The sequence below is a fragment of the Neoarius graeffei genome, chromosome 10, assembly GCF_027579695.1.
Source record: "Neoarius graeffei isolate fNeoGra1 chromosome 10, fNeoGra1.pri, whole genome shotgun sequence".
Lineage (NCBI taxonomy): Eukaryota > Metazoa > Chordata > Actinopteri > Siluriformes > Ariidae > Neoarius > Neoarius graeffei.
The window spans coordinates 55,770,872-55,783,545 of NC_083578.1; the positions used below are offsets into that span (position 1 = coordinate 55,770,872).

At 40.1% G+C, this 12,674-nt stretch overlaps 1 protein-coding gene across 1 annotated transcript in view; it reads left to right on the forward strand.

The window, feature by feature from the left end:
* grid2 (glutamate receptor, ionotropic, delta 2) overlaps nt 1-12,674 on the forward strand; it is a 1,182,816-nt gene that overhangs the window by 832,608 nt on the left and 337,534 nt on the right. The window contains exon 8 of the mRNA XM_060930811.1: nt 10,210-10,329. Within this exon, the coding sequence (XP_060786794.1) occupies nt 10,210-10,329 (120 nt within the window). The remainder of the gene's footprint in view (nt 1-10,209; nt 10,330-12,674) is intronic.

Consider the following 12,674-nt stretch of genomic DNA (forward strand, 5'->3'; position numbering starts at 1 on the left):
TGTAGAGACAGGAAATGAGCAGGAGAGAGGGACGGGGAGGGATCGGGAAATGACCTCGGGTCAGAATCGAACCAGGGTCCCCGGATTTATGGTATGGCGCCTTAGCCACCTGAGCCACACCCACAACGTGGGTTTTAAAAACTTTATTTCAATATTGAAGTTTTGTAATTGTGTAGAACAATGAAAAAAGGCATGTATAGTTTAATGATAAATTGTGATAACCTCGGGGGCATCGTGGCTCAGGTGGATAAGGCGCCATACCATAAATCCGGAGACCCAGGTTCGGTTCGGTTCCGACCCGAGGTCATTTCCCGATCCCTCCCCATTTCTCCCGCTCATATGCTGTCCTATCCAAATAGAGGTGAAAAAAAACCCTAAAAAAAAAAATTGTGATTGCCTTTTTGCACTACTGTGAATGCCACTGTTCAGCAAAAAGAGAAATCTATGTTGGCCGAATGAGGAATTGAAAATTGACTTAATTAAGAATTCTTAATAAAGATAACAGTTTTATCATAGTTTGGATTATCATGGGCACATCGTTGGCAAAACATAAAATTCTTAATGCAGACGGTTGCCTGGAAATTCCAAGTATTCTCAACTATTTTTTTTTTACAGTGTAGGCGTTCATGGAGTGTAGTTAGCTTCTTCAGCCAGTACGTATGGATCATATCGGGGCCTGGTGCTGTCCAGCTCTTCATCTTTGACACTCTTTCTTGGACGTCTGCCATTGAGATGGTTACTGGTTCTTGTTCTGGGAGGTTGCTGTGGTCAGCTCTCGTTAGTGGTCAGATGTCCACTAACCATTGGGCATCGGTGTTGTGTGATGCCTTTCTTTCCCATATGTCTTTCCAGTATTTTTCCACCTCAGCTCTTTGTGGGTCTGACCAGTTGTTGTTCCCCTGCCACTGAGAGTACACCTTGGCTGGTTCAGTGGAGAACAGCTTGTTTATTCTCCTGGCCTCTCCTTCCTTGGTGTATCTCTTCAACCGGGTGGCCAGAGCTGTTCGTCACTGTTTGGCAGTTTCGAGTGCCTCTGGTATGGAGAGTGAGTTGTACTTCCTGGGTGCCCCTTTATTCACCATGCTCCCTTTCTGTAGTTCAGCTACCTGGCTAACTTCTCTCCATGCTGCCTTTATCTTGGCCTCTAATCATCTCTTCCATGGTGGATACTGTTTGTTATGTCCCGAGCCCACCTTGTGTCCAAGCATCTCCATGATTACTGTTGCTGTACTGTGTATCAGCTTGTTGGTCTCAGTGATGGTTCTTGTGGAGATTGTCTTCAGAGCAGCATTCACATCTACTAGTAGATCTTCTGAAGGTACTTGGCAACTTAGCTTCGGTATTCGTTGGGGGCTCCAGGTTTCCAGTTGGGTCACGATCTTCCTTCTCAGGTCAGCAGCTCTTGTGTTGAGGCTGGTACCCAATCTCTGGTTGTGATGACATCTCCCCACTGACCTGTCTTCCTGGCTCCCCCTTGCCATTTCATTAATCTCTAGTTGTGATAGTAGATTTCAATTACAGATGTTTCTTTGTTAGCCTTGATTGTGGGTTTCGAAGTATCCAATGGTCCCACATTCGCTGCATGTATCCCCTCTCTCTGGGATTGCTTGTATAGTAGCATTCCAGCAAATCCGTATTTTCTGTCCTCATCCATCGATGTCTTGTTCCAGTAGCCCATTTCTCATCAGTTTGCCCTGGTTCCCTAGCAACTGACGCAGACCTTGTTGACCCGGGCGACGTCTGAGCCGGTATGACTCTATCAGTTATGTCTTCACTCATTCCTGAGGTAGACTGATAGGTTTAGGGTTAGTAGGTTGGCAGTTTCAAGTGCCTCTGGTATGGAGAGTGAGTTGTACTTCCTGGGTGCCCCTTTATTCACCATGCTCCCTTTCTATAGGTTTAGGGTTAGTAAGGACCCTTACTGGATGATGTTTTGCCCCGACCGGGACTCGAACCCCGATCCCCTGCGTCGTAGAAAGTGAGCATTACCACTGTACTATCCAGCTGAGATATATATATAAAACCCTGATTCCAAAAAGTTGGGACAAAGTACAAATTGTAAATAAAAACGGAATGCAATAATTTACAAATCTCAAAAACTGATATTGTATTCACAATAGAACATAGACAACATATCAAATGTCGAAAGTGAGACATTTTGAAATTTCATGCCAAATACTGGCTCATTTGAAATTTCATGACAGCAACACATCTCAAAAAAGTTGGGACAGGGGCAATAAGAGGCTGGAAAAGTTAAAGGTACAAAAAAGGAACAGCTGGAGGACCAAATTGCAACTCATTAGGTCAATTGGCAATAGGTCATTAACATGACTGGGTATAAAAAGAGCATCTTGGAGTGGCAGCGGCTCTCAGAAGTAAAGATGGGAAGAGGATCACCAATCCCCCTAATTCTGCGCTGACAAATAGTGGAGCAATATCAGAAAGGAATTCGACAGTGTAAAATTGCAAAGAGTTTGAACATATCATCATCTACAGTGCATAATATCATCAAAAGATTCAGAGAATCTAGAAGAATCTCTGTGCGTAAGGGTCAAGGCCGGAAAACCATACTGGGTGCCCGTGATCTTCGGGCCCTTAGACGGCACTGCATCACATACAGGCATGCTTCTGTATTGGAAATCACAAAATGGGCTCAGGAATATTTCCAGAGAACATTATCTGTGAACACAATTCACCGTGCTATCAGCCGTTGCCAGCTAAAACTCTATAGTTCAAAGAAGAAGCCGTATCTAAACATGATCCAGAAGCGCAGACGTCTTCTCTGGGCCAAGGCTCATTTAAAATGGACTGTGGCAAAGTGGAAAACTGTTCTGTGGTCAGCAGGGATGTGATTTGGGGCTGGTGAAATTATCTGAAAATTTTAGCCGGGGGTCTGGGGGCCGCAGGCCCCCAGCTGGTCCAGGGCAGCGCCCTGGTGGGGGGATAAAGTAGTCAATGAACCAAAGTAGTCAAATTTTGAAATGCAAGGTAGAACTGATAATGTTTTATCATATGAGACGATAAAAAGGTTTTAGAAATCTCAAAATGTAAACAAAACACGTCTGGACAAAAAAAAAAAAAATGTTTTCTGTGAAATTGACTCATATACAGAACTGTACAATGTTCACTCACTTGAGGATTTTCATATGCAAGAATAAAAATCACTTTTTCACTAAACAACATTCACAAAAAATGTGTTTGCTGAATCCATTCAATCCAATCAGAAGTCTGTGAAGAAGCCAATATCTCTAATATTTCTACTCATATTTCTGAAAGGCGGGGTACACCCTGGACAAGTCGCCAGGTCATCACAGGGCCGACACATAGACACAGACAACCATTCACACTCACATTCACACCTACGGTCAATTTAGAGTCACCAGTTAACCTAACCTGCATGTCTTTGGATTGTGTGGGAAAACGGAGCACCTGGAGGAAACCCACGCAGACACGGGGAGAACATGCAAACTCCGCACAGAAAGGCCCTCGCCGGCCACGGGGCTCGAATCCGGACCTTCTTGCTGTGAGGCGACAGTGCTGACTGCTACACCACCGTGCCACCCTTAATTTTTTTTTATTGCTGTAAATTTTGTTAATTATGCCTTAGATATCACGGTAATGTGTAAATAATGTAATGTATCTACATTGGTTGTAAATTTAATTAAGTTCATTTCATTCATTCATTCATTCATTCATAATTATTATACTTTTTTTAAAAATAATTTAAAAAATAAATAAATAAATTTAACAACCTGGCTGATAACACTGGTCAAGATGATGTTGACACTTCTCTAAAACGAAACTAACTTTATATAGTAGCCTCCATATACACACAATGAAGGCTCAATCCCAAATCACTTCCTCCTTCTTATACAAGTGCCCTACACAGGGGGCCCCTGTCGTCTCTCTAGTGCACTCTATATGCCTTATGGAGCGGTTTGGTCTTCAGCGCAACAGATTTCCTCTTCATCAGCGTGGTGGAGCAACACGACAGGGGGCGTTTCCAGCTGCGCAGCGCTCACTTTCACTAGCCTGTTAGCCAGAGCAGGCAGCTGCAACACATATTTTGACTTTCTATGTAGCCAGAAGAAGCTATACATGCTCCAAAATAGGATTAAATTATAAATAAATGGCCTTGACAGACTTGTGTTTAAGCGGTGCGTTAAAGCTCTTGCTAGTTACATGGCTAAGTAGCAACAAGCCTGAGTGTAAAGTAACAGAACTTCACTGCTACTAGCAAGCCGTGCTAACTCAGGAGCTAACTCTGGTGTCGGCTCTGTTCCCTGAGCAAATGTTCCAGTCATTTTACACCCAAAGTGGAAATATTTCCGAGGACTAAATGACGAACAGCATCTCCTCCTCTCTTTCCTTTCCTCTCCGCCCAGCGCGCCGGTACGTGAACTCATTCCGGGTGACCGTCAGCCAACCTTTCGCCTCCCTAAACACACACACAAAGCCCACTAGCTCGACCCAGACAACCGTGTCCTGTCAAACACACTCGGCTCTGCCACGTCGGACAAAACGCACACATAAAAAGCTGAGTTTGTTCGTGACCAAACGACACACACTCACAGATAACACACTGATGCGTAGAGGGGCCTCCAGCAAGCACGCCATCTCTCTCTGCCCCTGAGCGAGAGACGATCCGCCCCGACCTGAACAAATGTCTCACAGTCTTATATCCAACGTCTGTAGCAACCTCTTTCTCCAACCATTCCCAGCGGAACTTGTTTTTCATTATTCTGCCGATTTCTTTAACTCGATTTGCATCTTTACGCTCGATCACGGACGCTGCCATCTTTCAACTCTGTTTGAGGCGAGCTTACGTACAGCTATCTAACAAGCGCGTTCATTGGTTGTTACAGAGCGATGGGCCAATCACGTACCTCATTTCATCTCAATGACGGAATTACTGAAAGTCGGAACGAATAGGATGAATGCGGATATTTGAGCGAAAAATCGGAAAAAAATTTTTTTTTCAAATTTTGAGGTGAAAAAAGCGGAATTCCGCGAATTCGCGGAAAAATCACATCCCTGGGTCAGACGAATCAAAATTTGAAGTTCTTTATGGAAATCAGGGACGCCGTGTCATTCGGACTAAAGAGGAGAAGGACGACCCAAGTTGTTATCAGTGCTCAGTTCAGAAGCCTGCATCTCTGATGGTATGGGGTTGCATTAGTGCGTGTGGCATGGGCAGCTTACACATCTGGAAAGGCACCATCAGTGCTGAAAGGTATATCCAGGTTCTAGAGCAACATATGCTCCCATCCAGACGACGTCTCTTTCAGGGAAGACCTTGCATTTTCCAACATGACAATGCCAAACCACATACTGCATCAATTACAGCATCATGGCTGCGTAGAAGAAGGGTCCGGGTACTGAACTGGCCAGCCTGCAGTCCAGATCTTTCACCCATAGAAAACATTTGGCGCATCATAAAACAGAAGATATGACAAAAAAGACCTAAGACAGTTGATCAACTAGAATCCTACATTAGACAAGAATGGGTTAACATTCCTATCCCTAAACTTGAGCAACTTGTCTCCTCAGTCCCCAGATGTTTACAGACTGTTGTAAAGAGAAAAGGGGATGTCTCACAGTGGTAAACATCGCCTTGTTCCAACTTTTTTGAGATGTGTTGTTGTCATGAAATTTAAAATCACCTAATTTTTCTCTTTAAATGATACATTTTCTCAGTTTAAACATTTGATATGTCATCTATGTTCTATTCTGAATAAAATATGGAATTTTGAAACTTCCACATCATTGCATTCTGTTTTTATTTACAATTTGTACTTTGTCCCAACTTTTTTGGAATCGGGGTTGTATATATAAGTGGGCAGCACGGTGGTGTAGTGGTTAGCACTGTTGCCTCACAGCAAGAAGGTCCGGGTTCGAGCCCCGTGGCCGTCGAGGGCCTTTCTGTGCGGAGTTTGCATGTTCTCCCCGTGTCCGCATGGGTTTCCTCCGGGTGCTCCGGTTTCTCCCACAGTCCAGAGACACACAGGTTAGGTTAACTGGTGACTCTAAATTGACCGTAGGTGTGAGTGTGAATGGTTGTCTGTGTCTATGTGTCAGCCCTGTGATGACCTGGTGACTTGTCCAGGGTGTACCCTGCCTTTCGCCTGTCGTCAGCTGGGATAGGCTCTAGCTTGCCTGCAACCCTGTAGAACAGGATAAAGCGGCTAGAGATAATGAGATGAGATATATAAAAGCCTTTCATCAATGAGAAGCAAAGAAGAGCCAGGCTGAGGCTTGCTAAAGACCATAAGGATTGGACTGTAGAGGACTGGAGTAAGGTCATCTTCTCTGATGAGTCCAATCTTTTCCCAGCTTTTCCCAACACCTGGTCATCTAATGGTTAGACTTGAAGAGGCCTACAGGCCACAATGTCTTGCAACCATTGTGAAATTTGGTGGAGGATGGGTGATATTTGGGGGTGCTTCAGTAAGGCTGGAATGGAGCAAGGTTTTGTTTGTGAAGGACACATATGTCAAGCCATGTACAAGGTTATCCTGGAAGAAAACTTGCTTCCTTCTGCTCTGACAATCCATAAGTCTGAGGATTGGGTTTTCCAGCAGGACAATGCTCCATGCCACTCAGCCAGATCAATCAAGGTGTGGATAGAGGCCCATAAGATCAAGACCCTATCATGGTCAGCCCAATCTCCAGACCTGAACTCTACTGAAGACCTCTGGAATGTGATCAAGAGGAAGATGGATGGTCATCATCAAGCCATCAAACAGAGCAGAGCTGATTGAATTTTTGCACCAGGAGTGGCATAAAGTCACCCATAAGCAACGTGAAAGACTGGTGGAGAGCATGCCAAGATGCATGAAAGCTGTGATTAAATGTCAGGGTTATTCCACCAAATACTGATTTCTGAACCCATCCTAAGTTCAAACATTAGTATTGTGTAAAAATTGAATATAATCTTGATTTCTATTCATTATTCAAGGTCTGCAAACACTTCATCTTGTGGTTATTTTTGACCAGTTGTCATTTTCTGCAATTAAATGCTCTTAGTGATGATATTTTTACGTGGAATTTGGAGGGAATTTTGTCAGTAGTTTATGGAATAAAACAAAAATGTTCATGTTCAAACACATACATATATATATATATATATATATATATATACACACACTATAAACTGCACCGGTTACCTGTCCATTTCCATCTTCAAGGCCATCCACTGCTGATCTTTTTCATCACTGGGATGGAATATGGAGTTATAATTACAGTATTGTGTTTCCCTTACTGTACATGTCACTCCTGCTTAGGTTCCTCATCTGCCATTTTCTTTATGAATTTGTCTTTACATATACACACACACACACACACACATATATATATATATATATATATATATATATATATATATATATATATATATATATATATAATTATAACTCCATATTCCATCCCAGTGATGAAAAAGGTCAGCAGTGGATGGCCTTGAAGATGGAAATGGACAGGTAACCAGTGCAGTTTATAGTATAAGGAAAATGTGGGCTGATCTTTGGTGTAAGTGAAGCTGCACAGGTTTAAATATATTGAAATCTACTGTGTTTTTTTAGCAGAAAGAGAACATTGCAGTACTCAGGGTGGAAATTAGTGAAGGCAGGAACTAGTGTTTCTGCATGTTTACTGTTGAGTATTGAGGGGGAATCAAGCAATATTCCAAAGGTGTAGTAAGCTTATTTTGATAAGTAATCTAATATGAACTATATGAGTGGTAATGTGAGTTATAAGTCAGAAATGATCCGAACATTATGGACAAACTGACCTGGACTTCATCAATGTTAATACATACATAGGTCAGAATGGGCAGTAAAAAGATGTTTGAGACCAATTAATATGTTTGTCTGCATTTACTGTCTTTAAAATAAATTGGACTTCATCCAGATCTTAATGTCGCAAATTACATGGTAATGCTTTTGTAGTACATTCATAGAAAATGCATTAATGCTTCGTTTTTTGGGGGCAGCACGGTGGTGTAGTGGTTAGGATTGTCACCTCACAGCAAGAAGATCCTGGGCTCGAGCCCAGCAGCTGACGGGGGCCTTTCTGTGTGGAGTTTGCATGTTGTCTGTGTGGGTTTGCCCCCACAGTCCAAATACACGCAGGTTAGATTAATTGGTGGCTCTTAATTGACTGTAGGTGTGAATGGTTGTTTGTCTCTGTGTCAGCCCTGTGATGACCTGGTGACTTGTCCAGGGTGTACCCCACCTCTTGCCCATAGTCAGCTGGGATAGGCTCCAGCTTGCCTGTGACCCTGCACAAGATAAGTGGCTACAGATGATGACGGATGGATGCTTCATTTTTTTTTTATACAAATTGTTAAATATGATCACTTACACTTTATGTAGGATTTTGCTAAAGAGTAAGTTAAGACCAGTTAATACATCACAGACATCATTTAAGCAGTACTTAATTCCTATCACTTACATTTTTGTCACATTAATTAATGCTTATAAATTAATAATAATTTATGTTACAGCCAGTAACAACTGGCTGTATATATAACTTAATATACAAAACTGGCTGTAATAATAACTTAATATACAAAATATGTTATGACTGTGATTAATTCATGTTTGGTAAATGAATGAATGAATTGTTTAGTATTAACCGTATAATAATGTTTATTACACCACACTGAGGTAAAATTCTCAAATCAGAAGGTGTTGATTAATTTTCAATACATGCAGCTCTAACAGTAGTTCTGGCTGTAACATAAATTCTGGGTTTATATTAATGTGCATATGCCATCCTCTTTTTTTTAATGGTAACGGCTCATTCACAGTAACGTCTATGGCAAACTGAATAATAAATAGATTTTTTTAACATGTTGTCATTTAGCAAAGAAAAACATATTGGCATGTCACGAGTCACCAAAGTCAGGATTTAATTCATGATGTTGTATTCATGAATAAATTTTCCCACAATATTTTTGAAAAAAAATTTAAATGAAGACATCTTTTTTTTACCAAAAAATGCAACATTTATTTTCCTATTCTGTATCAATTTAAATATTCATTTTGTTAAATAAAAAAGTTTCACTTTCTTAATAATCAACAATAATTATTTACCTGCATATAATAGCCTAATAAGATTCCTTTTATTAGTTTTTTTTTAAGTTAAAAACAAATAGGCATTTTTTAAAAGAACTATTCATGAACATTTATATTACCTCCATTTTCTTCTCTTTTCTTTTGCTTTCAGCAGTCTGTAAAAAGATATACTGTGCAAAATACCCAAGAATCCAGAGATGGTTTTGCCCAGATATTTCAAACTATAACCCATATATGATGAAATCCATGTTGGGTACTCTTTGATCACAACTTTGTCAAAAAAAAAAATCTGTAGATATGTTCCAGATATGATTGAGATTCTTACAATAACTTAAAAATTAAATCTCTGGATTCTTGGGTCTTTGGTGCAGTGATAGCTCTGGTTTCTTGTTTAATCTATTTATACAGTCAAACAGTTATTTTCCATTTTAAGTGTATGTGTGTGTGTGTGTGTGTGTGTGTTTTCATGGCACTGGAACTGTGATACTTCCATTTGCACTATTGTATGTTATCTCACTATCTGCTGTCTAAACAACACAATTTCAGCTAGGAAAACAAGTTACATAGCCTGATGATAATCGCGGATCTTTTTTTTTTTTCATTTATTTGAATCATCATAAATTTGTTCTGTGATTTATCATCACACAATATATCATTACATGCCTAACATATAATAATTGATATGGTAATGTTCTCTGTTCGGAGACGCTTATGAGTCTCGGGTATCAGCGCTTTGTGATAGTCAATAAGTTTTTCACCACAGGAGAATTCTCAGGACAGAGGAATTTGAGCTTTCTGGTTTCTTTGTATGCTGTTTTTTGTTTTTAATCATATTAAGTTCAGCAGAGAGAAGAAAGACAGGCTGGTGAGGGAATGTGTGTTCCCACGCTTAATGAGCATGTGTTATTCTTTACTTAATGCATCCTTACTAATACTTAAAAATTAAGTAGAATTTAATTTATCACTGTTCTCATTAATTCTTGGTTAATAGACTTATTACTTATCTTTTTTGTAATGCTTCCTACTGTGTTAAGCAATGTGTATTAATAGAACCTTATTGTAAAGTGTTACCAAATAAAGTAATATGTATAATGAATGAAATAAATCATGAATATTGTATTTGCTTTTTCAGAGTGGAGTGAGTGGTCTGACAAATTTGCTGGAATTCAATGATAATGGCACAAACCCCAACATCTTCTTTGAAATCCTTGGGACGAACTATGGTGAGGACCGTGGCCGTGGAGTCAGCAGGGTAAGAGCCGTATAAACAAATTTATCAGTTCTGGCTCAGTTACAACTCAGTTGCTCTCATGTAATCTCTCTTTTTGAAGTGAGATACTGCTGTGGTGTTCGTCACTATATTCTTAATTGATGGTTACAGCAGTGTAATTAGGGCCATAGTGCAGGTGCAGGTTATTTATTGAGATTAACATGTTTTGTTGTTTATTTGTCTTGTGTATGGACAAGTTAGGTGGCAGTTCAGGCACCCATAATGCAAAACTTGTCCCATAAGTGATTTGTAAAATAATTAATGCTTTCAATCTGCCGTTTTCCCTTTAATTGCTTTTGTCATATTTCAATGTAGTTGCTTCAGTGAATGTCAGCTCTCATCTGTCTGTGTTTTCCCTGGAGATTACAGATCCATCATTCAGCACAGATCAGCTCCCAGGGACATTCAGTATATTGCTTATAAAAGTTCCCCGTGTTAGTTCTTGCTTCTTTTTTTTTTAACTTACTTTTTATTCTTTCACCACAAAGCCTATTGTATATTATGTGTTTTGAATACTCATTATAGGAAACAATGTCATTTCGAGCACATTCACAATCTAGTTTGATTGATGAACCAACAGCCAGTAGCATAACAGAACTACGCTATATAAAGTGCATGTCACTGTCAAACTTGCCTGGGAGGCCAAACCGAGAGCGTTCATGGGCTAAATTTAGCAGCACTCATTAAGATCAGGATGACAACACTGAAGACTGGAAGCCTCCAGCACTTTGGTAGATTAGGAGTAAATGTCACTGAAAAGCGTGCCTTGCCATAAAATCTACACAATTTGACCACTTTATCACTACTTTTTCAGCTTTAGTGATTTTATATGTTACACTAGATGGTGTCATGAACATTTTCTGCCCTGTCCTTTTACTGTTATGGGTCAAATCACTGGTAAAATTACTATTGCCAGTGAGTCCCATTACGGTAGTGGTAGCTTCCATATAATACTCCTCCTGTGTTTCTTCTGCTGAAATAAATTGGCAGCCTGATCCAGACCTACAACTATAATTTAATCTTGATGGCTTAGACATGGAAGAAGCAATGATGAAGGCAAATGAGTCACCATTTCTCAGACTATTTAAGAAACTTCAATGCATGCTTCCTCTGCATAGCAGTCCTGGCATAGCAATGTTTCCAATGTTTGCTCTTTGGTTACAATGAAAAAGTGCTTGTCTAATCTGCATAAAACAGTTTTTGAGTTCATTATTACAGCTAATTATGCTGTTTGTGTTTCAAATCCACTCGACTGTGCTTTTTAATCTAATAAAATGGAGCCACCTTGTACAGAGCTCCATGCATGAGCATCATATTAAAAACTGACAAGCAGAGAAAAGGAATCTGGTGAAGCTGGTACATGGTTGTAAAGAAGAAGGTCAGCAGCTGGCCATGGAGGAGGGCCATGTTATTGATTCTCGTCTTGTCATTGGCCGAAGAGCCTCATCATTCTTTTGAGCTCACAGCCTCCTAATACACTAGTGCACTGGATGCCACTCTGCACAGATTAAATTGTCTGATCTCATTAAATATAATTGTTCTTGAATAAAACTAGTATTGTACCACACGTCCAGAGGATGAAATGAATATTTTAACTACAAAGTAATTACATTAAGCAAGATTTCTTAATGAGGGAAGATAATTGCTTTTGAAGAGATCAAATATGTGTTAAGGAACTACCTTCTCGCCACAGCTTGAGAATTATGCAGAATACCAAGTGGTAGAGATAAACATGGAACATGAATACCATGATGGGATTGTGCTATTCTGTGCGATATATGCAACCCCAATTCCAGAAAAAAATTGGGTTACTGTGTAAAACATAAATAAAAACAGAATGTGAAGTTTGCAAATCATGGAAAGCCTATATTTCATTGAAAATAGTGCAAAGGCAACATATCAGATGTTGAAACTGAGACATTTAATTGTTTTTTGAAAAATATATGCTCATTTTGAATTTGATGTCAGCAACATGTTTCAGAAAAGTTGGAACAGGGGCACCAAAAGACTGTAAAAGTTGTGTAATGTTAAACAAACTAATTAGGTTAATTGGCAACAGGTCAGTAAGGGTAGTATCTCACTGAGCTGCGACAGCCCGCGACTAGTTGGAGACACAACAATTGCTATAAAACATGCAAATTAGTGACAATTTTCACTTGGAATCACACTGAATTGATATTCGCATATTTTACCACAATTGTTGTGTCTCCAAATAGTCACAGGCTGTCACAGCCCGGCTTTCCCTCGGCAGGCAGGGAAGTAGAGGAAGCCTCACGGAAACTGACTTGAGAAGGGTTCGCGACGGCTTTGCGACACCAGCGATGCAT